The sequence below is a fragment of the Pteronotus mesoamericanus genome, unplaced genomic scaffold (genome assembly GCF_021234165.1).
Source record: "Pteronotus mesoamericanus isolate MK-2021 breed Mesoamerican mustached bat unplaced genomic scaffold, CSHL_Meso_final contig_256, whole genome shotgun sequence".
NCBI classification, from domain to species: domain Eukaryota; kingdom Metazoa; phylum Chordata; class Mammalia; order Chiroptera; family Mormoopidae; genus Pteronotus; species Pteronotus mesoamericanus.
This window is the reverse complement of record NW_026555108.1, coordinates 2,830,090-2,857,942: the sequence shown is the minus strand read 5'-3', so window position 1 is coordinate 2,857,942 and position 27,853 is coordinate 2,830,090. Positions and strand designations below refer to the sequence as shown.

At 38.3% G+C, this 27,853-nt stretch overlaps 1 protein-coding gene and 1 pseudogene across 1 annotated transcript in view; both read left to right on the top strand.

Annotated features, from left to right (window-relative positions):
- The window catches only part of OPHN1 (oligophrenin 1), a 279,618-nt gene that overhangs the window by 182,215 nt on the left and 69,550 nt on the right, over positions 1 to 27,853 (top strand). The window contains exons 16-18 of the mRNA XM_054574254.1: positions 8,992 to 9,076; positions 14,274 to 14,332; positions 15,466 to 15,571. Coding sequence (XP_054430229.1) covers positions 8,992 to 9,076; positions 14,274 to 14,332; positions 15,466 to 15,571 — 250 coding nt within the window. The remainder of the gene's footprint in view (positions 1 to 8,991; positions 9,077 to 14,273; positions 14,333 to 15,465; positions 15,572 to 27,853) is intronic.
- Positions 20,194 to 20,686, top strand: LOC129071122 (transcription factor BTF3-like; annotated as a pseudogene).

Sequence of the window (27,853 nt, the reverse complement as noted above, 5' to 3'; positions counted from 1 at the left end):
TATAGTTTAGCACCTCCACCTGTGCCCCTCTGATAATCTGGTGGGGAGTGAGGATTGTTAATCCCCTTGGCAGAGCACTATGCTGTGTTTCCCTGCAGTGTGAAAAGCTGTACCTTCTTGGTGAGGCAAACAGGCTTATGCTTCCCAGTTGATTAAACCCAATGTCTAACTCCCTCTGCTCCTTTTCCTTTATTAGTATCTATAATTAAGTACTGACGGTAACACTATTAAGTAGCACAAATTCTCCCCAATTACTCTTCTTTTAAAAATTATTATTTTTGCTAGTTCATTTTCCATGTAAACTTTGGAAATATTTTAACACGTTCCAGAAAACATGTTTGTTGGCATTTTGATATGAATTGTATTAAATCTAAAACTTAAGTGTAACCAAGTTGATAAATTTTCAATATTTAGTCTTTATATTTAGAATCACAGTTTTATGCAAGTTTTATTTTTGTTTTATACTTTTCTTTAGATAAGTCCTAAATAATTATAGATACTTATTCCTAGGTTTGATTATATAAATAATACAGAGTACCATTGCTTTTTCTGATTAAGTTTTTGAACTGATTGTTGCTAGTATATAGGATGTTCATGATTTTTGTATCTTTATTTTCTAACCAGAGATTTTTAACCAACTTCCTTGTGAATTTTAACAAATTTTCAATTGTTTGTGTTGGTTTTTCAGGTAGACGGTTATGTCAGGTAGGTGGTGATTACTCTCTTTTCTAACACAAACATGTAGTTTGCTCTTTTTTGTTTAATTATATTAAATTTTCTGTTTCTGTTTCTTGCTTAATTTCACTAGATAGTCCAGTGGTTCACCACCCCTGCTATTCATTGAAGTCACCAGGAGAGTTTAAAAAAACAATCAAGGCTCATCTCCAGGAATTCTGATTTAATTCATGCAGGGTGGAGCCTGGGCATCGGCCTTTTTAAAAGCTTCTCATACGTTTCCAGGAGAATCGTTGTTCCAAACACTCTGGCTCAATGATAAAAAATAGTGGTGAAAGCAGGATTCCTCTCTGGCTTCTGGTCTTGATTTTTCGTGTCTCACCATTAATTGTGGTATCTACTGATCATTTGAGACAGATTCAGTGGTGCTGGTGGCAGCTCATACTGGCTTATAGGACCTGATTGTGCACCTCTTTTCCCAACTTCAAGTTCATTAACATAACGTTGGTAGTTTAATCGGCCCCATACCATGGAAATTGGCAAATGGTGCAAATCAAGGCTTTTTTCTTTCCCAAGCCGACATAGCCATTAATCATTTACCAGTGCACCACTATAGACATTTATTGGGTTAAAGAAGCATCCTTCTATTACTAGGCTAAGAATCATTTTCATCTTTATTACTATTTGAATTTCACTGCAGTCACCTTCAATCATATTGACAACTTCTATCAGCAAAGTTTTAAAACCTTTCTCACAGTAAATGTTCTTTCCCGAGGGGGATGCTTGCATTTTGATTCATCAGGGTATTTTTTCTTCTTTTGAACAACACTGACTTTTCCAAACCTAATAACATTTCAGTTTGTTAGGTCTATTGCATTATAGACAAGTAGGAGTCATATTTGGGTTTGTAAGATATCAGTGTGAGTCCTTGCCCAAAACTTTCAGGTCCAAATGGGTAAAAAAGGGGAAAACTAATTCCCCCAACAAACACTCCTGTGGTGAATCACATGTTGAGAAGGTATTGTGTTTGGGTGGAAAAGAACAGCAGTCACCAACCTAGAGAAACGGATGCACTGCATGTTATTCAGATGACCCTCTATAAAAACTATCATGTCGTGAAGATGTATATAAGAATTAGGCTATCTAAAGCTGGAATTCACGTTCTCTGAGAAGTCACTGGAATGCAGAAATCATAATTTTGTCAGTTACATGCAGACTCATATGCTTTACGATCAAGTGAGGTGAAATTGGGGTGGATGTCCTCAGTTGATTGCCAATTAAGGAGCCTAAATAGGACAGGCACATGGCTAAATTGATGGCCCCTGTACTTTCACTGAGAATGAAACAGACCTTGGACAGGGCCAAGATTTTACACAAATAAGGCTGCAGTATGCTTCAGAGCACATCCATTTCCAGTTTACATTGGAGGATATCCTCATTCCAGCAATTGAAATGTTGATTCCTGTAGCCAGGATTCCTTTGCCTTTTTCTGTTGCAAAAGATGGGGCCTACGTCCTAAGTGCTAGACACTCTTCTGGGAGAAGAAGGTTCTATAGGTGCGCTGGAGTAACACAGGCAGGGGCTGAAGTAGCTGCCCCTATGGAGGGCACAGACAGTAAACCTTGGGGACATCACCATGGTGGCTTCTCTGCCATCATGCAGAGTATACGAGCTGTGTGGGTGTGGCTGTGGCTGTCTCCACATATTTTTTTTCATGTATGGAAGCAAAGGATCATTGCAATGGGTAGAGCCATCATAGAGAGCCCCCACTAGGGCAATGCCCAGGGAAGCTGTGGGGACAGGGCTGCCGCTGTGTCTCCAGACTAGTAGAACCACCCATATGCAGTTCTAGCCTGGGAGAGCCCCAGACTTTGAACTCTAACCCAGGAGCGCTGCAGTGTGGGCTGTGCCCAAAACAGCCAACAATGGGAGTGGGGCCGCCCAAAGCCTGGGGAGCAGAACCAGCACCTCAGTGTGTCCAGAAGGAGGGATCCCCACCTCAGTGGGCCTTAAGCTTTTAGTTTTGCTCAAGGACCTGTTATCCCTTTCTTGTTTCCTATTTCTCTCTTTTGGAGTGGGAGTGTTTGTTCTATGCCTGTTCTGCCATTGTATTTTGGAAGCACCTAACTTATTTAACAGGTTCATAGATGGAGAGCAGTTTCCTCAGGATGAACAGTCTCACCCATATCTGATTTAGATGATATTTAGATGAGGCATTTGGCTTTGAACTTTGGAGCTGATGCCGGGAAGAGTTAGCTTTTGGAAATATAGGGATGAAATTAATGTATTTTACATGTGAAAACAACATGAAATTGGGAGGACAGAGGCAGAATGCTATGGTCTAAAGGTGTCCCCCTCAACCTCCTGTTGAATCATGAGCCCACAAAGGTAATGTTGTTAGGAAGTGGACGCTTCTGGATGTGATGAGGTCATGTAGGTTCATGAGATTAATGCTCTTAGAAGAGATTCCAGAGTGAGAAGCCTGCAGGCTATGACACAGAAGACAGCTTTCGCCAGACCCTGATCATGCTGGCGCTTTGGTCTTGGACTTCCACTTCTAGAACACTGAAAAATAAATTTCTGTTTAGAAGCCACTCAGTCTCTGGTATTTTGTTGTAGTAGCCTGAACCAAGACACTCACTGTCTTGATTACTGTAGCTTTTATAGGAAGTCTTAAAGTTGGATAGTATTAGTGCTCAGACTGTGTTCTTCTTCCCCAATATTGCATTGCCTACTCTGTGTCTGTTTCCTTTCCATATAAACTTTCAGGTCAGTTTTTGATAGCCACATGACAACTGGCTGGGATTTTAATTGGGATTGCATTGAATCTGTAGATCAAATTAGAAAGAACTGACATACTGAGGCTTCCTATCCATGCATATGGAATATCTCTCCATTTATTTAGATCTATGATTTACTTTATCAGGATTTTGTAGTCTTCTTCATATAGCTCTTGTATGTATTTTAAGTTTATATCTAAGGGTTTCATTTTTGGGGTGCTGATGTAAATGGTCTTATGTTTCTTATTTCATATTTCAATCGGTGCTGGTATACACAAAATTAATTGACTTGTTTATTAATCTTGTATCCTGTAACCTTGCAGTTATTTAGTTCCAGAGTTTTGTTGTCATTGTTCATTGTTTGTGATGGTGGTCATTTTATCTGTAAACAAAGGTAGTTTTAAATTTTCCTTCCCCATCTGTATACCTTTTACTTTCTTTCCTCTTTTCTTTTCAGTTTCTTTCCTTCTCTTATTTCATTAACTAGGATTCACTACAATGTTAAATCGGAGTGTGAGGGAGGACATCGTCACTTGTTCCTAATCTTAGAGAGGAAAGCATTCTGTCTTTCACTATTTAAAAAAAAATTGTTCAAATACATTTGTCTCCATTTTCCCGCCACCGCTTTCCCCTGCCCCACCCACTGCTACCTCCCACCCTCTATCCTTCCCCACCTTGGCTTTGTCCATAGGTCCTTTATACATGTTCCTTGATTTGACCCTTCCCCTTCTTTTCCCAGTTACCCCCTCCCTCCTTCACTCTCGCTGTTTTTCACTATTAAGCATAATGTTAGTTGTATGTTCTTTATAGATACTGTTTATCAAGTCGTGTTCTCTCTCTCCCCCCCGCCAGCTTACTGAGAGTTTTTATTGTACTTGGGGATTAGATTTGTCAATTGCTTTTTCTGCATCTATTGACATGATCATATGCTTTTTTTCTTTAGTCTGTTAATGTGATGGGTAACATGAATTGATTTGTGAAAGTTTAATCAACCTTGCATACCTACAATAAATCCCATTTGGTTGTAGAATTTATACAGTGATGTATTGTATTTACTAATATTTTGTTTTGGATTTTTTGCATTTATGTTCATAAGAGATATTCCTTCTTTAGTTTTCCTGTATTGTAATGTCTTTGTGTATTAGAGTAATGCTGGCCTCATAGAATGAGTTAGGTAATACTCCCTTTGCTTTATCTTCTGGAAGACACCATAGAGAATGGTATAATTTCTATCTTAAATATTTGGTAGGATTTACCAGTGAACAAATCTGGGTCTGGTGCTTTCTGTTTTGGCAGGTTATTAATTATTGGTTCAATTTCTTTAATAGATACCAACCTATTTAGATTTTCTATTGATTTTTTTGTGTGTGAATTTTGATAGACTGTGTCTTTGGAGAAATTGGTTCTCTTCATCAAGGTTGTCCAATTTATAGCCATAGAGTTCTTTATAACACCCCTTGATTTCCCTTTCAGTGTCCATGGGATCAGTAATGATTGTTGCTCTTTCATTTCTGACATTAGTCATTTGTTTCTCCTCTTTTTCTTTCTCAATTAGCCTAGCTAAAGGATTATCAATTTTCTTAATATTTTCAAAGAACCATCTTTTGATTTTGTTGATTTTCTTTATTGATTTCTTGTTTTCAATTCCATAGATATCTGCTCTGATTTTTATTATTTCTTTACTTGTTTCCTTTTATTTGTTCTTCTTTTTGTAGTTTCATAAGGCAGAAGTTTAGAGTACTGATTTTGGCTCTTCCTACTTGTCTAATATATGTATTCAAAGCTATATATTTCTTTTTTGCTGCACCCCACAAATTTTTATAAGTTATATTTTTATTTTGCTTTAGTTTGAAATATTTTAAAATTTCCCTTGAGATTTCTTTCTTCTTTTCTTTCTTTTTTTTTTTTTTTTTTGGACTCACATGTTATTTAGAAGTGTGTGGTGTAATTTCCAAGTATTTTGGGATTTTTCAGATATCTTATTATTATTGCTTTCTAGATTAATTTCATTGTAATCTGAGAGCAGATTTTGCATGACTGCTATTCTTTAAATTTGTTAAGGTGTGTTTTATGGCCCAGAATGTGGTCTGTCTTGGTGAATGTTCCGTATGAACTTGAGGTGAAGTGTGTACTGCTGTGCTGGATGAAGTAGTCTATTCACATCAATTAAATTGAGCTTATTGATGGTCCAATTCAGTTCAATTATATCCTTTTTGATTTTCTGCCTGTTGGATCTGTCAGTTACTGATAGAGGGGTGTTGAAGTTCCCAGCAATAATAGCTGATTTATATCATTGCAGTTACATCTGTTTTTTTCTAATGTATTATGAATCTTTGTTGTTGACTGTATACTTAATAAAGATTGCTATGTCTTCTTGAAGAAGTAATCTTTTTATGTAATGGCTTTCTTTATCCCTGGTAATTTTTTTGATCTGAAGTCTACTTTGTTTGATATAAATAGACCTACCCCTCCTTTGTTTTGATTAGTGTTAACATGTTATTTCTTTTTCAGTTTTTTAATTTTTAATCTATAGACGATGTACAATTGAGTCTTGGTTTTTTTTTAATACACTCTGACAGTCTGTGTCTTTTAATCAGTGTGTTTATATCATTGACATTTCATATGATTATTATTGCAGTGGGACTAAAATCTATCATATCTTTTATTGTTTTCTATTCATTGTCCTTATTCTTTATTTCTCTTTTTGTCTTCCACTCTTTTTCTGCCTTCTCTGGGTATGAGCATTTTGTATAATTCCATTGTTTTTCTTCTGTTAGCATATCAATTATACTTTTTTGTGAAACTTTTTTTAGAGGTTGCTTTTGCATTTGCAATATAAATTTACAACTTATCCAAGTCATCTTTTTATTTTTTTTAAAGATTTTTATATATTCACTTTTGGAGACAGGGATGGGAGGGAGAAAAAAAGGGAGTGAAACATTGATGCAAGAGAGAAACATCAATTGGTAGCCTCTTGTATGTACCTCAACCAGGGACTCAACCTGCAACCCAGGCACATGCCCTGACTGGAAATCGAACCAGCGATCTTTTGCTTTGCCGGATGATACCCAACCAACTGAGCCACACCAGTCAGGGCCCCAGTCCTCTCTTAAATAACACTATACTGCTACACAAGTAGTATTAGAACTTCATAGCAGAGTATTCCTAATTCTTCTCTTTAATCCTTTATAACATCATTGTCATTCATTTCCCTTATCTATAAGCTATAATCACTGAATGCCTTGTTCCTATTATTTTGAACTTTTATCTTTTAGATCAATTCAGAATAAGAGACATTAAAGGTTTTATTTATCTTCATCTCTTCCTCCTCTAATACTCTTCCTGTCTTTTTTTACTGTTGTTCAATCACAGTTGTCCCCATTTTTCCCCATCACTCTCCCCCTGTCCCACCCACCTCACCTCCCACATCCAATCCTCTCCTCTGTCCCTGTTGTCCTTGTCCACTGGTCCTTCATACATGCTGAGTTATTGACCTATAGCTTCTTCTATAAAGAACTTCCTTTAACGACTTTTGCAAGACTGATCTACTGGTGACAAATTTCCTCAATGTTTGTTTAAATGAGAAAGTATTTCTCCTTCACTTTTGAAAGGTAATTTCATTGGGGGCAGAATTCAATCTGCTTTTTCTTTGAACACTTTACATATTTCACTCCACTCTCTTCTTGTTTGCGTGATTTCTAAAGATTTTTTTTTCTTTATTTTGATACTTAGTTTAAATGTGGTATGCTTAGGCATAGATGTTTTGGTGTGTATACTGCTTTGGGTTTTCTGAGCTTCTTGGATCTGTGGTTTGTTGTTTATCATTAGGTTTGGGAAATTCTTTCTCCTTATTCCTTCCAATATTTCTGCTGTTTCCTTTTCTATTTCTTCTCCTTCTGATATTCCCATTACATGTATGCTATACCTTTTGTTATTGTCCCAGAGTTCTGGGATATTATGTACTTACTCAATCTTTTTTTCCCTTTGCCTTTTAATTTTGAAAGTTTCTGTTAACATTTCTTCAAGCTCACTGATAATTTTCTCACCTGTGTCTAGTCCATTGATGAGCATAGTGAAGGAATTCTTCATTTTTATTACCATGTTTTTGATTCTAGAATTTCCTTTCGGTTCTTTCTTATAGCTTCTATCTCTCTGATTATATTACCCATCTCTTCTTTTATGTTGCCTGCATTATAGGCCTTAGCATATTAATCATAATTGTTTGAAATTCCCAGTCTAATTCTAACATCTCTTTCAGATCTCTCTCTGGTTCTGATGTTTGCTGTATCTCTTCAAATGGTGGGGAGTTTTTTTGTTTGTTTATTAGTATCTTTTGCAATTTTTTGTTGCAAGGAAGACATGATATAATGGGTAAAAAACAATCAAAGTAAACAGACCTTAAGTGTAATGTTTTGTTTATCTGGCTTGGGTTTAGCCTGTGTTAACTGTTTGCTGTATTTCTAGGTCAGAGACCAAACTTACCTCTGGTGCCCTTGTTTCTATTTCCCCTGTTGTCTTTGGCTTTCCCTAGAGACTTCTTAAATATTATCTGAGAAGCATAGTTATTTTAGTTATATTTCCATGTTATCATCCAGGAAGCCTGCTGATGTGGGGGTAAGGTGTCAGGAGAGGGGTAGCATTCTACAGTCCTCTAATTACAGCTTAGTCTTTTAGGGAGCCTCTGTCCCTGGCCTGTGACCTTCACAAATGCTTCTCACTTTTATTTTGGCTTTGTTTCTTAGAAGAGACAGGAAGACAAGCTGATCTGTACTGGGAATTTCCTTTTCCTAGATCAGCTAAGCTCTGGTAAAACCCCAGCATATTAGGGTCTGGTAAAACAGTTTTTGTTGAGGGTAGGCCTTGTTCAGAAGAGTGAAATTCTCTGTGCATATTATTTAAAAGGCTAATTTTTCTCTCCTCCTCTCAGAAGCATGGAAACATGAGAGATTTTTCTCAGATCTTTATTGTAAAAACTTGATAGGGCTCCTGGAAGTAACACTCACAAAAGTATGGGGTCCCTCCCCCTAGGACTGGGCACCTGTAGAAATTTTCAGTCTCAAACTTGCCCACAGCAAGCCTCTAGCAGTTCATCAGTTACAGATTAGGCTTTTCTAACCCTGTATTTGTTCCCAAGTAGTTTTCTGCTCTTGGGCCTCTACTCTATCTAGTAAGTTTTGATTCTGTGCATATGCCTGCCTAACTCTTCAGTTTTGGGGACAGTAGTTCACCCTAAGTATGACCTCAGTCCTCTGATCTAAGCAAAGTTTATTTTCTGTTTGTTACACATTTTTTTTTCTTGTTCAGTGAATGGGAGAGTTGATTTCCAAGCTCCTTACATGCCTGACTGATATAAATCTAATGGAATTGTTGAGATATTAAATACATTTTTTGTAAAGTTTTCATCTCTTGAAAACTGTTTAAAGTAACTATCTTTTAATTTGTGCACTTTATTTTTCTTTTAAAGGGGTAAAAGGTAAGATCTTTGGAACATTAACTTTTTTTCCTCTCCTTCTCTCTCTTCTTTTTTGTCAAATAGATCCTAAATGCCCAGGAGATGTTGATTTTCATAATAGTGACTGGGACATTAAGACAATCACCAGCTCCTTGAAATTCTACCTCAGGTATGCCTGATATGATTGGGGACTTTGCTTTTCATAGTAGATCAAATTTGTCTGCATGAAGATTGGAGTTAATGTGGTTCCAGTTTCAGGATATTGGATCAGATTGCTAAAGAAAAAGCAAATGAAAAGGATTTCTGTTAAAGAATGTTCATTAGAAAACATTTTTTTTTAAATCTGAGAATTTAAACAAGGGAAGCCTCAAAATAATAGAATTGTTATTGAAAAATGTCTTTTTTAGGAGAAAATTATTTTATTTATTTTATTTTTGATTGAATTTATCAGGGTGACATTGGTTAATAAAATTATAGGTTTCAGGTATACAATTCTATACATCATCTGTATGTTATACTGTGTGTTCACCACCCCAAGTCAAGTCTCCTTCTGTCACCACCTATCGCTCCTTTACCCTCTTCTGCCTGCCCCCACCCCCTTTCCCTCTGGTTATCACCATACTTTTGTTTATGTGTGTTTGTGTCTGGATTTCATAGCTCATGCTTTAATGGATATGATAGGAAAAAAACAATAAAATCCAACCTTAAAAATGTTGGAATTAAATGAAGTGGCAGCAATAGGGGGAAAAAAGTTTACTTCCCAGCAAATTTTGTGGATTTACAATGATGAATATATTGTTCAGTTTGTTGGCATAAATTTATATTATGTAAAAATACTTGTTACATATATATATTTTAAACATTCATTTCTTACCATTCCTTATGTTCCATAGTATGTACCATACTTTATGGGCTAAAATGTCTTATTTTCAATTATTGCACTTTTTAGTCATTAAGATGGATGCTTAAGCTTTGGGAAATATCATTAATCCAAAGTAGATTGGGTCACAGATATTGCTGTTAAATGACCTTTTGCTGTGGCATCATTCCAGGACTTTATATAAACATGAATGGTTTCTTCAGGAGTATTTCTCTTGCATCTGCAAAATAAAGAGATACTGTTGTTGGAGGGTATATTCTGTGCTAGGCAGTGTTCTCCTTGCTTAAACTCACAACATCATTGGACTTTTTTTCCTCACAGTGGCCCTCCATAAGGTAGATGGCACTAATACTCATTTTACAGACAAGGAAATTGAAGTACATCCCCTCCTCTATTAAGTAATATCCATGGTCACAAGTCACATTATTTAAATATCTCTGACTTATAAGTCCGCCTGTATTGTAGCCTCTTCTTCCCTTATTCCTTACCACCAGGGACTGTGGTCTTCTTGGAGTTGCTTGGGTAATTTCTTAAAGATAGAGAAAAATCTACTATGCATATTTTCAGGAGACTTGTGATGATAAGAATAGTGAGAGTAAATGACTCTGTCTGTAGCCTTCTTTAAAGGAGTCAGTTTTTTTCAAACTTTTATGTAGCTTAAATCACTTCACACATTACATCTTCAGTTTACCCCTCAATAAACACTATGACCCTTTTGAAAGATGGGAAGATCGAGCATGAAAGGCTGAGTGGGTAGCACCCCCAATAAGAGATATTTGTCCTTAAGACTCTTATTTATGGGTCTTTAATATGCACTAGCCAGTCAATACCCTTAAGATTTTTCAAAGATATCAGTATTTTCAGAGTGGGCTTCTTCCATATTCTAGGTACATAACTCATCCCTTTTCTGTACCATTTCCAGAAAAATACTCTGAAAGCTATACCATCTCTCTCCTGTATCTTTAACCTCTCTCATTCATCTGGCTCTTTCCTCCTAGCATATAAATATGCTCCAGTAGTGTGCATCTCCTTGACCTTCATTTATTCATTCAATCTACCATCCACTAAGTCATTCAATAAACGTGTCCGGAGTACTGACTCTAAGTCTAGCATAGTGTTAGGCAGTAGGCATACAACTGTGAGTAGATATGCTCACTGACCTTAAAAAGGCTACGAAACAGTGAGGGAGGCAGACAAAAGACAAATAATTATACAAATATAACAAACAATAATAAGGGCTCTGAAGGAAAGGCACAGGTACTGTGGAGGCAAGGAACAGGAAGACCTAATTTATTTTGCTTGTTTGCTTGAACTGAGATTTGAATTATAACTTGGAGGCAACTGTGGGAGGCTTTTCCAGACAGAATTGATCATGCAAAGGCCTGAAGCAAGAGGGAAGAAGACCTCTTGAAGAATGTCCATGTACCTATTTATAGGTGGAGTATTGAGTGTAGAGAGGGAGGGAGAGATATGTAGGGCCCATTTCATGTGAGGCCTTATAAGACATTGTAAGAATTGGGGTCTGATCCTGATTGGTATATCTCAGTTGGATGGGCATCATCCTGTAAAGCGAAAAGTCACTGGTTTGATTCTCGGTCAGGGCATATGCCTGGGTTTTGGGCAGGTCCCTGGTTGGGGCATTCGAGAGGCAACCAGTCAATGTTTCTCTCTCACATTGATGTTTCTCTCCCTCTCTCCCCACCCCATCCCCTCTCTCTAAAAATAAATAAATAAAATCTTTAAAAAAAAGAATTTGGGCCTGGATTTATCTTTAAAGGGATGGGAATATATAAGGGCAGGCAAAAATAAGTTAATGATTGTGAGTATGTGAAACAGTATATTCTTGTGTTATTATTTATTGTATTATCTTCCATACAAGAAACTGTAAACCTACTTTTGTCCACCCTGTATTGAAAGATTTTAAGCGGGAGATTACATGATGAGATTTGTATTTTGAAAAAAAAATACAGATCATATTAGAGGGAGGCAAAATAGGTATAGGTGGAAACCAATTACCAGGGTATTGCTGTAGTCCGGGAAAGACATTGTGCTTCTCCTTGGACCAGGGGTAGCAGTGGACATTAGTAGAAATAAGCCTAGTCAAGAGATTTAGCTCTATGATTGTCTTAACCACTATACTGCACACATGAAACTAATTGAAAAAAATTTTTAAATTAAAAAAAGATTTAGGGAGTGCAATTGGATATTAGGATGGGGGAGGGGGAGATAGAAGAATGACTTCCATGTTTCTGGCCCATGCAACCAAATGATAGTCATGCATTTACTGACTTGGGAAACACAAGAAAAAAGTGCTAGATTTGAGATAACAAGTTATGTTTTAGATATGCCAAATTAGGATGTCTTTGAAGAAATCAGGAGAGGATCTTAAGCAGGGAATTGGCTATATTGAGAATATAGAGGAATGAAACTCAGTGAAGAATTCTGGTCTTGAGATTAAAAAAAAAATTGAGAATCATTGACAATGTGAAGATGATTGGAGGTAGGAACTTAGATGAGATTGCCTAATGAAAGAGATACTCACCCTCTTCCAAACTAACTAAACTTCGGTATACAAAGTAACTCTGTCTCTATTTAACCTCCCAGTTTACTCTTTAACTCATTGCAACCTGACTCCCAGCCTCTGCTCTATTGAAGTTTCTCTTAGCAGGCTCGCCAGTGACTCCCCTAATGCCAAACACAACAGACAATTGTTGTCCTCTATCTTATTTAACCTCTTTGTCTCATTTAAAGGTGATAGCAAGCCCCTTCTGAACCTTACCCTTCTTTTGGATTCTGCTATATCTCTCGCTTTTGGATTTCCTTCCACCTCTTTCACCAATTTTGGCAGCCCTATTTATTTATGAAGTTTCTATCTGCTATTCCCCAGGGCTCTCCTCTTTTTTTACTGCACTGGAGGGATGGAAAATTTAAATATCTACAGGAACCAAGACATGAAAATGAGTGCGACGTAGACTACTTCCATATTAAACATATTGCACATGGAACCTTTCATTTTATAGCAATCCCTTTTTTTATATATAAACAGCAATATTCTTTACTTCCACAAATAACCATATGGGCCCAATGTAGCGAGATATTTCCATTTTTTTTTCAATAGAGCCATAAAATATGGATTTTTGTGTGAAATATGTATCTCAATTTTTAATATTCTGATGACTGATTCAATACCATCTCTCTTTTATAAACTATTCTGGACAAATAAGTGTTTGAAAGTCTGATGTAGCTGCTGGCTGCCAGATAGCTGTCTCTCCTTGAGCAGTTGTATCTGTTCTCATGCCTTTAACCAGTCTCTTAGGTTCCTCATTTTTATATATACTTCTCAGATCCAGAAGTTCACTCCATCCATCTTCCTAAAGGACAGCTCCCTTTGGCTGTCCCGATGGCCCCTCTGACTTTACATCTCCTCTTCACTTAGAATCAATTTCTAGTCTATCCAGTCACCTAAACCATATTACTCTTTCTATCTTTACTGTCTTTCAATAATTCCCCTAATATTTTCTTTCTGCTTCTAATGCCACAATTTTACTTAGGCCTTCATATCTCTCACCCAGGTTACTACGGTGATAACAGTGGCAAGCAGTATAGCATAGTGATTATGAGCGTGGACTTGAGGCAGACTGCCTGGTTTTGCACTCATTAGCTGGGTGGTCTTGAATGAATTATTTAACTTTGAGAAAGCCCAGTTTCCTCATCTATAAAATGGAGATATTAAAAGTACCTATTTGATAGGTTGTCATGAGGATTATATTAGTAAATATAAGTAAATCACTTAGAGCAGTGAAGAGTTTGCCATTATTGTTATTATTATTATTTTTGGTGGATTACTTTCTTCCTCTGAGTCATCCACCACCTCCCTTTATATTATCATCACACTTGTCCCGTTGCATTGCAAATTTTGTGTATGACACTCTCCTCAATTAGACAATTAGCTCCTTGGAGGTTTGGACTATGCCATACTTATCTCTGGATCCCCAATATTGGTACAAAGCCATACACAAATAGATGCTAAGTTATTATTTTTTTTTTTACTAAATCCATTTCAACCTCAATTTCCCCCTCTATTTGATGGGGATTTGAATAACTGCTGTGCCACACAGGATCATTTGAAGGATCAAATGGGAGGACAGATGTGAAAGCAACTAAGCAACTGTCAAACGGGAAAGACTCCATAGTAGTGCTCAGAGTGTGTCCACTTGGAATTTTGCAGGATTTGTTTGCGCCTGGTTTCATTTTGGGGAATGAATTGAAGATGTTGCTCAAGGTCTCAGCCCATACTTTTACAGGCCTTCTGTTGAGTTACTAGCAAGTAGGATTCCTATGACAAAGTGTCAGGTGAGGAGAGAACTGCGTGTAGTCACATGAAGCTGTGAGGCTCAGAAACCTCAGCCTTGATACCCACAGAACTGAGAATTTGAGACCTGGCTACTACCTTCCCAAAGGAACTTACAGTCTTCATTAATTTCAGGAATCTTTCTGAACCTGTCATGACCTATAGACTACATAAAGAGTTGGTCTCTGCTGCCAGTAAGTATTTATATTACCAGTTAATTGTGTTGTCCTGGCTTCCTAATATTTATAGCAATAAGCCTAGAAAACTGCTTCAGGGAAAGTAATTAAGGGGAAAAAATACACCCAGTTTGTATTCACTGCCAAATGAAAGTATTCGCGCTTGCTCTTTAACTCAAGTGTTGTATAATTTTTCATAAATCAATGTTAGCGGAGTGGTTTGGAGGGAACTGGCTCCCTGGAGGGATGTGATAGGTGTGAGGGCTTAATTGATTGATTGTGCCTCCTCCATCAGAGGAAGAGCAATGGCTCACACCACTGGGGGCCAGCACAGTGGTTGCTGTTTCAGGTTGTTTCCAGCACTTTGCCTTTTCAAGTGCTTTTCAATTGACTTGTGAATCATTACTCCTAATCTGTTAGTTGCTCGAGTCACGTTTTCTGGATGTTAAAACTGCAGGTGAGGGTGGAAAGGCACATGGGAAATAAGGCATATAGAATCACCCGAAAAGTTGGCAGCTGAAGAAGCATCAAAAATTTTGGCCGAGGTCCCTGTATAAGTATTTCTGCCTACTTTGATGTGACCCTTCTCCTGCATTGTGCCTAAGTGGTGTACAGGAAAAAGAGCCAGGGGACTTGGCCTCATAGTAAATCTTTGTTGAGACAAGATACCTGTGATCTTTACTCTGAACCCTGTTAGTGGTTTTCTTAGGAACCCAGAGGTAGGAGCATGCCTCCCAGTACCACAAGGATGGTGGGTGGGCAAGGGTTTCATCTGGAAATTTACATGTGGAACGTCAGGAGCAATCTGCTTTACCCCAACTTCTGAATGCCTCTGAGACGGTCTTATCTTCTCATCTTTCTCCTCTCTTCTAATTTCTTTGTTTTTCTAGACCTATTTCCTTCTTTTTGTTTCTCTCTTTTGCCTTTTGGTGTCTCTTTCTCTCTGTCTGTTTCAGTGTCTTCTATCTTACTATATTTTTGCCATTGTGTTTCTATGCCTATTTATCTCTCTCTCTCTCTCTCTCTCTTCATCTAACACTCTCTGTGTCTCTTATTTAACTTTGCATGTGTGCGTGTGTGTGTGTATGTATGAGAATTTGCTTGATCCAATTGCCCAGAAAGCAAAACTCTCTGTCTCTCTTCTCTCTCAGAGTCTGACAACTTGGATTATCGGCTGGGAGCTATTCATTCCCTGGTATATAAGCTACCAGAAAAGAACCGGGAGATGCTGGAACTTCTTATAAGACACTTGGTCAAGTAAGTAACTTTTGGAATTTCAGAAAGAGTTCCTATTAGAGAACTGGACCACAGGGTAGCTCTGCAAAGAAATTGCCTGTCATCTCTAAGTCCCAGCCATCACCTGCTTCATCCAGGGCCTGCTGCATGCTCTGTAAGGAAGGTGATTTTGCCTGGACCCTTGTTTATATCCTCCCAGAGTTGCTGTGCATCTCATTTGAGGGGTTGCCTCAGCTGAGGGGCAACTCCAGGTAGACTGGGGTGAACAGAGGCCTTGTTCTCAGATAAATGTGTTTTCGAATTCCAACTCTACCACTTATTTAGCTGGAAAATGTTAGCCAAACCTCTCTTAGACTCTGGTTGGTCATCTCTAATATCAGAGGAGTATTGCCCACCATGCAGTGGGCTGCGGTGTGGATTTGAAGGAGCACAGGTAAACTGCATGGCATATAGGAGTTCTCTAAGACATTGGAGACATTGGGCCCTGGCTGGTGTGGCTCAGTGGATTGAGTGCCGGCTTGCAAACCAATGGGTTGCTGGTTTGCTTCCCAGTCAGGGCACGTGCCTGGGTTGAGGGCCAGGTCCCCAATGAGGAGCGTGCAAGAGGCAACCACACATTGATGTTCCTCTCCCTCTCTTTCTCCCTCACTTCCCCTCTGTCTAAAAATGAATAAATATATGAAATCTTTAAAAAAAGAAATGGGAGATAGTGTTCAGATTATGGTTGACTTCTTGCTGGGGTGTGGCAGGCCACAACAGACAGCAGCATTCTACAGAGTAGGCCTGGTGATGGGCCCTACGATGGGTGGGTGTAAGGGGCATGTGTGCCCCACTGTGGTGCTTCCTGGCCAGAGGGTTCAATAATGTGAATAAAGATGAATTTAGTTGACTCATATAGGGCCAGCTGCTGCCTCTCTGGAAGCAGCATGGCGCTGCAGAAAGCACTCTGTCCGAGTCAGAAAACCTGGGTTGTACTTTCAAGGCCACTCTTGGTATTGTAAAGAGTAAAGAAATGAGACAACAAGCTTAGAAAAAAACTTTATGCATTTTAAGCGTGTTTAACAAAATAAAGCTATCCACACACACACCAAAAATGCTGTGATGATATACTTTAACCTCACTTGGAAAGGATCTCAAACACTGAGATCCTCAATGCAGGCGAGGGTGCTGGCTAAGTGGCCCTCTTGGCCTCCCTCTGTGATAAATCCTCTGCCTCATTGGGCCTCGGATTCCCTGTGATATAATGAGATATCTCTGAGGTCTGATCCAGCTCCGACAGTCTACATTTTTGATGAGTATTATAGACAATAACGTAGATAAATAAGCAGAATTGACAAGAGGATGGCTTTTATATTTATTGCCAATGTTTGCAATTTGGGCAAATAGAGAGACTAGTAAGAGACACTTCCTTTTGAAAAAGTTGTTGGTGATTAGGTCAGTAAAAGCACAAAAAATCAGCACATGAGCCATTTGCACGTTAATTTGAAGTTGCTCTGGGGAAACGGTCTTTGTGTTCAAGTTCCAGCTGTAGCACTGATTTGCTGTGTGACCTTAAGTAGGTTCCACCTACTCACTGGGTTTCAGTTTGTCCACCTATGACATGAGGGGACTGGACTAGCTAATCTTAAAGGGTTCTTCCAGCTCTGATTTTCAGAGTCTCAATACATGACAGGAGGCAATGATTTGGTTGAGGACCCTTCTGTTAGCAGTGGGTGAGCATCACCTTCCTCCACCTTTCCAATGGTTGGCCACCTGCCTGGCTTTAAGAATCTTGGTCCCTAAAATCCCTAGAGCAAAATGAGCGAGAGACAACACAGAAATAGAAAGACAGATAACATGAAATATATGAAAAACTGCTCAGGTTCACTCATAATAAGAAAAAAATGCAACTTAAACCTCAACCATCTATTGGCAAATCCTAAGGCTTGACTGCATTCTCTGTTAACGAGGCTTTGGGACAATAGGTACTTTAATACATTGTTGGTATTAATGCAGTGTTCACCTAGGGGGGGGAATTTGGCAATATTTAACAAATCTGCATATTGTTACCCTTTGACTCAGTAATCCACTTCTAGGCCTCTACTTTGAAGACACCTCCACAAGTAAAAAAAAAAAAAAAAAAACAACATATGCACAAGGCCTATCATTGTAGCATAATTTTTAATAGCAAAAGATTGCAAACAACACAAATGTTTAATAGTAAGGGACTAGTTGAGTAAGTAGTGGTATATTCAAATGGTGTGGTATGATACAGTCATAGCAAAGAATGGAAAAAAAAACTATTGACGTTGTTTTTGTTAGTGATTTCCAGGATACTTTGCAAATTTCCAGCATGTAAAACAGACAAAAACAACTACAAAAGACCAAGGTGTAAAACAGGGTATTTAATATTGCTGTTTCTTGTAAGAAAAAAGAGGGAAATAAAAATATATAGGAATGTAAACACATATTTTCTTACTTTTTTCAAATGAAGCCCAGTAAGGTAGATAAAAAACTAATGACTCAAAATGCTAACATATTTACCATATGACCCAACAATTCTGCTCCTAGGTATATACTGAAGATAAATGAAAAGATATGTCCACACAAAAACTGGTGCACAAATATTCATAGTAACATTATTCATAGTTGCCTAAAGTTAAAGACAACACAAATGATCATCAACTGATGAATGGAAAAAATAAAATGTGATATAAACATACAGTGGAACATTATCTAGCCATGAAAAGTAGTGAAGTAATTGTATATGGATAAACCTTGAAAACATTATGCTAAATCAAAGAAGCCATACACAAAAGACCACATATTATATGATTCCATTTATACAAAGTGTCCACAGTAGACAAATGTAGGGAGACAGAAAATAAATCAGTGGTTGCCTAGGGGTGTGATGTGGGGACATCAAAGCAAATGGGGAATGAAACTAATGGTTACGGGTTTTTTTTTTTGAGTCGCGAAAATGTTCCAGAATTAGTGGTGATGTTCACACAAATCTGTGAATATACAAAAAACATTGAATTGTACCTTTTCCCCATTAAAATGGTGAATTGTATGGTATGTGAAATAGATCTCAGTAGAGCTGTTATAAAAACAAATCAATAAAACTGGTTAATAAAGGGGACAGGCAATAGAGTGAGGTGGCTATGGAATGAGAACTAGATTCCTCTAAGTCCATCTCCTTCTGTGGTTTTGACTTTTCAGCCATATTGATTTTTCATATAACCAAAAAGTAAAATTTAATCAAAAGTAAGACATTACAAACTCTAAAATTGAACACACAAAGCAAACAAATCTAAATGTTTATCAAATTGATAATGTAGACACAGAGAAAAGTTATTTCAATTAACTTATCAACACAGCCCTCTAAGTAATTTTTAATGAGACGTATTCTAAGACAGAACTGAAAAAACATTGTAAGCATAAACCAGTACATTTATTAGTACTATTTTATTATTATTATTATAATTAGAAACTATTTTATGTATATATATCTCACAAGAATAAAGCAAAAAAAGTAACTAAATTAATATTATCAGAAGCCAAGATATATAGTACAAGAAAAAGAGATACAAATACAAATTTCAAAATGTGGAGAAAAAAAATTCTGTAATGGTAAAGTCGAGTTGAGAATGGCAATACAAACTCCCGGTTTTAAAACAAAGCAACAAAAACTGTGAATCAATCCTGAAGTGATTCTACTCAAAAAAGCAATGGGTACACATAATGCCCTGATCTTTGTTTATAAATAACATTCCCTTCTCAAAAGTACCAAGGCTTCTTAGAGAAGTGGCTGAGGTCAGCTCTGGGGCCAGGAAAATACAAGGAGAGCCTTGGATAAAGTGTACCTTTGTAAGCAAAGAACAGCTCAAGAACTAATAAGTGCATCATATCACAAGAGCACAGGAATCTGTTTGAAAAGGCTAACACTGATTACATCTGGGGGCATTGTGAACATCAAAAATAGTAAATATTATACTGGATTATAACACTTTCAATAAATAAAAATTTACGAGAAGTAGGTGGAATAAAGGAAGCTCTTTAGTATCCCTGGCTGGTGTGGCTTAGTGGATTGAGCACTGGCCGGTGGACCAAAAGGTCGGTTGTTCAATTCCCAGTCAGGGCTGGGTTGTGGGCCAGGTCCCCAGCAGGGGGCGTGTAAGAGGCAACCAATTACTGTTTTTCTCACACATCATGTTTCTCTGCTCTCTTCCTTCCTCCTTTCCCCTCCCTCTATAAGTAAATAAATGAAATCTTTATTAAAAGCTCTTTAGTAAAGAATGACAGTAATAAGTTGTGGAAGGAATGATAGAATTATAAAAACTATTGCTTTGCAACCTCAGTGTCCTAGCTGTTTCAGGCATGGGTCAAAACCATTGGGCAAAAAATTGTTCAGGAACAAGACATTCATGTAGTTTTACTGTATTACCCACAGATTACTTGCTAATTACAAATGGAAAAATGTACCGTTACAGTGAAGATATCTGAAAAACACCATTTTAATTAATTGATCAGAATTAGCATTGCTGAGCTGCCATCTTGAGTCCGTGTGTGCACACGCGCACGCTTATTCTCAGCTGGTCAGCCCGAGACCCCCTTATCCCCAACCGTAGTCCCCTGCAAGGCCCTGCCTCCTCTCCAAGAAGATGAAAGAAAGTATGCTGAACTGGGAGAAACTTGCCAAACTGCAGGCATGAGTGTGCATTGGAGGGAAAGGAACTGCTCATCTTGTAGAAAAAAGAAGATAGTTCACAGAACAGCTACAGCAGATGATAAAAAACTTCAGTTCTCCTTAAAGAATTTAGGGGTAAACAATATCTCTGGTATTGAAGAAGTAAATATGTTCACAAACCAAGAACAGTTACCCACTTTAACAACCCTAAAGTTCAGGCATCTCTGGCAGTGAACACTTTCATCATTACAGGCCATGCTAAGACAGAGCAGCTGAGAGAAATGCTGCCCAGCATCTTAAACAAGCATGGTGCAGACAGTCTGACTAGTTCAAGGATACTGGCTGAAGCTCTGCCCAAACAATCTGTGGATGGAAAAGCACCACTTCCTACTGGACAAGAGGATGATAATGAACTTACAGATCTTGTGGACAATTTTCATGAGATTTCCAAGAATGAAGCAAACTGATTTTGAGGCAACTTCTTTTTTTCTTTTAAAGGTTTTGTTTATTTATTTTTAGAGAGGGGAAGGGAGGGAGAAGGAGAGGGAGAGAAAAATCAATGTGCGAGAGATAAATCAGTCGGTTGCCTCCTGCCTCTCTCAGGCCTCCCAACCGGCGGCCTGGCCCACAACCCAGGCATGTGCCCTGACTGGAAATCAAACCAGTGACCCTTCATTTCACAGGCCAGCACTCAGTCCACTGAGCCACAGCAGCCAGGGCAAGCACTGAGATTTTTTTAAATTTTTTTTTTAATAATAGCTGAAAAATTTGAAAATTTTTTAAATTTTTTTTAATTACATGTTGCAATGTATTTAATGTGTAGCCCAAGACAACTCTTCTTCTACTATGGCCCAGAGACACCAAAAGGTTGGACACCCCTGTTGACTTTGTGAGCTCTATGGTCTTTGTCACAAATACTCAGTTCTTCCTCTGCAGTATAAAAGCAGCCATGGTTAATATGGGAATGAATGGACATAGTTGTGCTCCAGTAAAACTTTATTTAAAAAAGCAGTTGGAAGGTTGGATTTGGCCTCAGAGGCATAGTTGGTGACTCTCTGATCTATAGCAGTAGTTCTCAGACTTTTGTGGGTGTCAGAATCACTTGGGGGGCTAATAAACAACACAGCTGCCAAAGCTTGAGACAATACAGGACAGGGCCTCTATGTTTTTATTGTGTCCCCAGTCTCTAGGTTTTCCCACATCTTTTTTTCCTTGTAATTTTTGTGTTAAACAAAATAGGTCATTTGTCTTTTAAAGCTTACCGTAGTTGGATCAAAAGTCTTGCTCTGATTCTGTTTTTTTTTTTTTTTACTTGTGTTTTTTGGAGGGTGTTTTTTTGTTTGTTTTTTGCTGTGTAAAGTGGGGAAGGCATGCATACTTAAGAGATGGTTTTGTGCTCTTCCAACAGTATACACATAATGCGTGACTGTCCCCCCACCCCGCTCCATTATTTTCAAGAGAAAAACTTAGAAGTCAATGAAAGGCAGAACGGGAAGGCTTTTTATATTACCTAAAAACCTTCTCATTTTACAGAGGAGGGCTCATATATGTAGGGATGGAAAAAGAGGCCCAAAGTCACACAACACATTGGCGATGGCACCAGTCTTGATGAATTTATTTAGTTTTTATTGTTTATTAGGATATAATTGACAAATTAAAATATGTATATTTAAGGTGTACAACCTGATGCTTGGTGTGCATATATATTGTGAAAGAATTCTTTCTCTCCCTAATTTTGTGAACACTTCAAATCTATCCTCTTAGTAGATTTCAAGTATACAATACAGTATTGTTAACTGTATTCCCATCCCTGTACATTAAATCTCCAGAACGTACTCAACTGACATAGCTGAAACTTTGTACCTCTTGACATCTCCCCATTTATCTGTCCTCCTCTGCCCCTGGCAACCACTATTCTACCTTCTACTTCTGAGAATTTGACTATTTTAGATTCTACATATTAGTGAAATCATGCACTATTTGTCTTTCTGTGTCTTTTGTATTTCACTTAACATAATGTCCTCCTGGGTTGCAAATGGCAGAGTTTTCTTCTATTTTAAGGCTGATTAATGTCTCACTGTTTCTGTATTTAACCATTTATCCAACTGTGGGCACTTGGGCTGTTTCTGCATCTCGGCTATTGGGAATAATGCTGCAATAAGCGTAGGTATGCAGATATCTTTTTGAGATGCTGAATTCATTTGCTTTGGGTATGTACCCATAAGTGGAATTACTGGATCATAAGGTAGTGCTAGATAATAGGCATTTTAATTTATGACCCCTGATCTAAACCATTTAATCAATACAAATTATTTTTATGTAAACTGGAGGTTTTTACAACCTCCATCTGATACCCATTCCTTTGTTTTAAATTTCTACACTTAAGAAGTTAGATTCATCTTCTTTAGTTCATATGAACAAGAGAATTTAAGATTTGTTTGTTGTCAGATCATATCACAAGGTCCTCTCTAATTCACTATTCACAATTTCTTTGTTTGGTTTCATTCATCGTATTAAACCACAGTTTGGAGTGTGGCTTAAGCCTCTTAATGGTATTCAGAATGTTATCTGAATAGCCACTTCTCCAAAGAGGACATACAGAGGGCCAATAGACATATGGAAAGATGCTCAATGTCACTTATCATAAGAGAAATGCAAATTAAAATCACAATGAGATATCACCTCTCACCTTTCAGAATGACTACCATCAATAAATCAACAAACAACAAGTGCTGGCGATGATGTGGAGAAAAGGGAACCCTTTTGCACTGTTGGTGGGAATGCAGGCCTGTGGAAAGCAGTATGGAGTTACCTCAAAAAATTAAAAATAGAATTGCTTATGACCCAGCAATCCCACTTCTGGGAATATATCTGAAGAAACCCAAAACACTAATCCAAAAGAACATATGCACCCTTATGTTCATTGCAGTGTTATTTACAATAGCCAAGATTTGGAAGCAACCCAAGTGCCCATCAGTAGATGACTGTATAAAAAAGCAGTGGTACATTTACACAATGGAATATTACTAAGCCAAGAATGAAATCTTACCATTTGTGACAACATGGGTGGATCTAAGGGTATTATGCTCAGTGAAATCATTCAGTCACTGAAGGGCAAATACCATATGATTTCACTTATATGTGGAATCTAAATATCAAAGTAAATAAACAAAATAGAAATGGACTCATAGATACAGAGTGAACTGGTAGTTGCCGGAGGGGAGGGGGTCGGGGCACTGGGTGAAAGCGATGAAGAGACAAAGAAACACAAATTGGTAGTTACAAAATTGTAACAGAGAAGTAAGCATGGGAAATATAGTCAATAATACTGTGATAACTGCGTGGTGCCAGGTGGGGTATTGGGAATATCAAGGGGAACACTGTATAGAGTGTACGAGGTTTGTCCAGAAGGTATCCAGCCATATGATATGAAAACTAGAGCCATTTATTGAAGAAGATACAAGATACTAGAAACATTGTACGTAGGACAACATGCCTCCGCCTCCTGCAAAGCAGGCACCTTGGGACCTCACACAGCTCTCCCAATTGCCATCAGCTGCCCCGTCATAGTTACCTGAATCTCACTGATGGTCTGAAATCTCTTCCCTTTCAAAGGCGATTTTAGGTTTGGGAAAAGCCAGAAGCTGCAGGGCCCCAAATCTGGGCTGTAGGGGGCTGAGTCACCTGGGTGATTTGATGTTTTGCAAAAAATTTCTGCACATACGTGATGCATGAGCAGGTGTGTTGTCACATGATGAAGCTGCCAATCACCAATTGCCCATAGCTGCAGCCTTCTGAGTCACCCGAATAGTTTCTGTGGAGGAGTGTTCAAGCTTAACACAAAATTGGATGCAGATTTGTTGCTTTTCTCGCTCAGTCATTTTGAATGTGAACGCTACACAGTACGCATGCTCACTCAATGGCATCTGTGGCCCCCCGACTGGTACAGTGAAGTTGTCATTGTTCAGGCAAGTGCTTTCCAGTCCACTCTCCTTGGCTGCCAGGTTACATCAATGTCGCGCACACTGTTCTCGCTATATTGACAATGGCTGGACTTTTCCCGGACAGACTGATTTTGGGTGTACAGCATGACTGTCTAAGCTGTACACCCAAAATCAATACATAATAAAAAATAAGAATGAATAATAAAAAGAAAGATATCAAATGCAAAGAAATCTAAAAGAAGAGGGTACCTTCCAAATCTCATAAAAAGGGGAAAAAACTGTCTTAAGACATAAGTAGGGAACCTCCCTCAGAGAAATCGAAGGTGAGTAGAATTTACAGGAGTCCTCGTAGGGGCTTCAGTTCCTTGAGAGAAACTAGACAAGTGGGCAGTGGGATGTGATGGAAGAATGTAAGTCTTGGAGCCCTACAGATGTATCCCTGTATTGCCCTGTATGCACAAACCTTCTGACTTTGATGCTTTATCCTCTGCCATAAACATAGGCTTCAAAGATAAAATACTCTGCTCTTTGGAGATGTGAGAATTAAATGAGCTCTGGCACATTCAACCAAAGGCAGTTACTTTCAAGGCTCCCAAAAGGAGAAGAGCATTCTCATCTGCTGGAGGCTGTTGTTACTAGTTGTTGAGCCATTCTGGATCCCTTGGTGACAGCATGGAGTTGCTTTTAAAACATAACATCTGAAAAAATTCTGTCAGTAAAGAATAAGGGTTAATTTCAGAAGTATTTAAACTCCTGAAAGGGACATATCAACAGTGTGGCAATACCAAAGGCCTGTGAATAATTGCTGTTTATTATCATCTGAGTGGTACACAGACTTGGTCACAGCTTTAATGGGTTTCATTAAGATTTGTCTAAATATTCTGTCCCTGTCAATTACCCACTTAGTGACAAGAGCCTGCCTGTTAGTGGGGTCCGTCCTTTAGAGGCTTTGAAATGGGTGCTTTAAAAACAATTTTATTTTTCCATTACAGTTGATATTTGGTAATATTTTGTATTGGTTTCTGGTATACAGTATAGTGGTTATATAATCCTATACTTTACAGACTGATCCCCACAATATTTCCATACCCACCTGGCACCATACAGAGTTGTTGCAGTATTATTACCTATATTCCCTATACTGTACTTAACATTCCCATGACTACTATGCAACTACCAATCTCTAATTATTAATCCCTTCACCTCCTTCACCCAGTCCCCAATCCCCAACCCCTCTGGCAACCATCAGTTTGTTCTCTGCAATTATGAGTCTGTTTCAATTTGCTTGATTCATTTATTTTGCTACTTAGATTCCATGTATAAGTGAAATCATGGTGTTTCTCTTTTTCTTGACTATTTCACTTAGCACATCACCCTTTTGCTCCAACCGTGTTCTCACAAACAGTAAGATTTTATTCTTTTTTATGATTCCATAGTATTCCATTGTATATATGTACCACCACTTGTTCTTCATCCACTCATCTGTTGATGAGCACTTGAGTTGCTTCCACATCTTGGCTATTGTAATGTTTCTATGAACGTAGGGGTGCACATATACTTTTGAATTAGTTTGATTTCTAGTTTCGTACTCTTGTGGTCACAGAAGGTGATTGATGTGATTTCAGTCTTCTTACATTTGTTGAGACTTGTTTTGTGGCCGAAGAATGGTGTATCCTGGAAAATGTTCATTGTGCAGTTGAAAACAATGTATATTCTGCTGCTTTGTGGTGAAGTGCTCTGAAAATAGCAAGTAAATCTACCTGGTCTGAGGTGTCACTTAAGGCTGCCATTTTACTGTTTATTTTCTATGTGGAAGATCTATCTGTTGATATCAATGGGGTGTTAAAATCCTGTACAATGACTGTACTACTGTCAATCTCTCTTCCTTTATGTCCATCAAGATTTGCTGTATATATTTAGATTCTCCAATGTTGGATGGCTAACTGTTTACAAGGGTTATACCCTTTTATAGGATTGATCCCTTTCTTATGTAATATCCTTCTTTGTCTCTTATAGCCTTTCATTTAAAATCTATTTTATCTGATATATAGCTATTGGTACCTCTGTTCTTTTTGGTTTCTAGTGTCATTTTATTCTTTATAGCTATGTTCCTCTCTTTTTTTCTTTCTCTTTTCCTTCTTAAAGAAGACCCCTTAACATTTCTTGTAATACTTATTTGGTGGTCATGAACTCCTTTATCTTTTTTCTTGTCTGGGAAGCTCTTCTGTTTACTTTCAATTTTAAATGATAGTCTTGCTTGGTAGAATAGTCTTTGCTTTTCATAACTTGACATGATACTTCATGTCAATCCTTTGTAGCCTGAAATGTTTCTGTTGAGAAATCAACTGACAGCCCTGGCTGGTGTGGCTCAGTGAATTGAGTGCCGAACTGCAAAGCTAAGGGTCGCCTGTTCATTTCCCAGTGAGGGCACATGCCTGGGTTGTTGGGGCGGGGGCATGTAAGAGGCAACCACACAATGATGTTTCTCTCCCTCTCTTTCTCCCCTACTTCCCCTCTCTCTAAAAATGAATAAATAAAATCTTTAAAAAAGAGAGAAATGAACTGACAGTCTTATGGGATCTTCCTTGAAGGTAACTATCTTACTGTTGCTGCTTTTGGGATTCTCTTTGTCTTTATTCTTTGCTGTTTTAATTATGATGTGTCTTCAGCCTCTTTGGGTTTACTCTTTTTTAGGAATGTCTGTGCTTCCTGGATTTGTGTGCCTTTTTTTCCCACCAGGTTAGGGCAGTATTTAGTCATTATTTCTTCAAAGAGTTTCTCAATCCCTTCCTCTCTCTTTTCTGCTTCTAGCACCCCTATGATGTGGATGTTTTGTGCTTGATATTGTGTCAAGGCTTCTTTAAACTGTCCTCAGTTTTTCAAATTCTTTTTTCTTTTGATGTCCTTTTTCATGCTGTTGAGCATCCTTATAACCATTGTTTGGAACTCTGTATCTGGTAGTTTGCTTGCCTCCATTTCATTCATTTCTTTTTCTGGGGATTTCTCCTGTTCTTTTGGTTGTGACATGTTTCTTTGATTCCCCATTTTGGCTGACTTTCTCTATTAGGTAGATGTGCTGTGTCTTCCAGGATTGGTATTGTGGCCTCGTTTACTAGGTGTCCTGTGGGCCCAATTGCCCAGTCTACCTGGTCACCTGAGCTGGTTTCTGGTGTGGGTTATATGAGCCCTCCTGTTTTAGCTGAGTCTTGATTGCTCTTTGCCTGTCTGGAGGTTGACCCTTAGGCTGGCTTACTGTGAGGATTGACCATGAGCCCAATGTGCCAGTTGCTGGGCAGGCCCTGACTCTAGGAAGCAGAATTTTCTCCAGCATGGTTTAGTGCAATGGTCTCCAAATTTTTTGCATCAGGGACTGGTTTTGGGGAAGACAATTTTTCCATGGACAGGGATGGAGTAGGGGTGGGGAGGAGACAGGAGTTAGAGCTCAGGCAGTAATGCCAGTGAAGTTTCACCCATTTGTCTACTGCTCACCTCCTGCTCTGTGGCCTGGTGCCTAACAGGACATGGACCGGTACTGGTCTGCGATCTGGGGGTTGGGGACCCCTGATCTAGTGCCTGGTTAGATCTCTTTTTGGATGTGCTGCTTGCACAGCTAATCATGTCATACCCTACTGTGGTCCGAAACCAGTCACTGGCTATATTGATTCTGGAGACTCTTGAGAGGGAATCTGA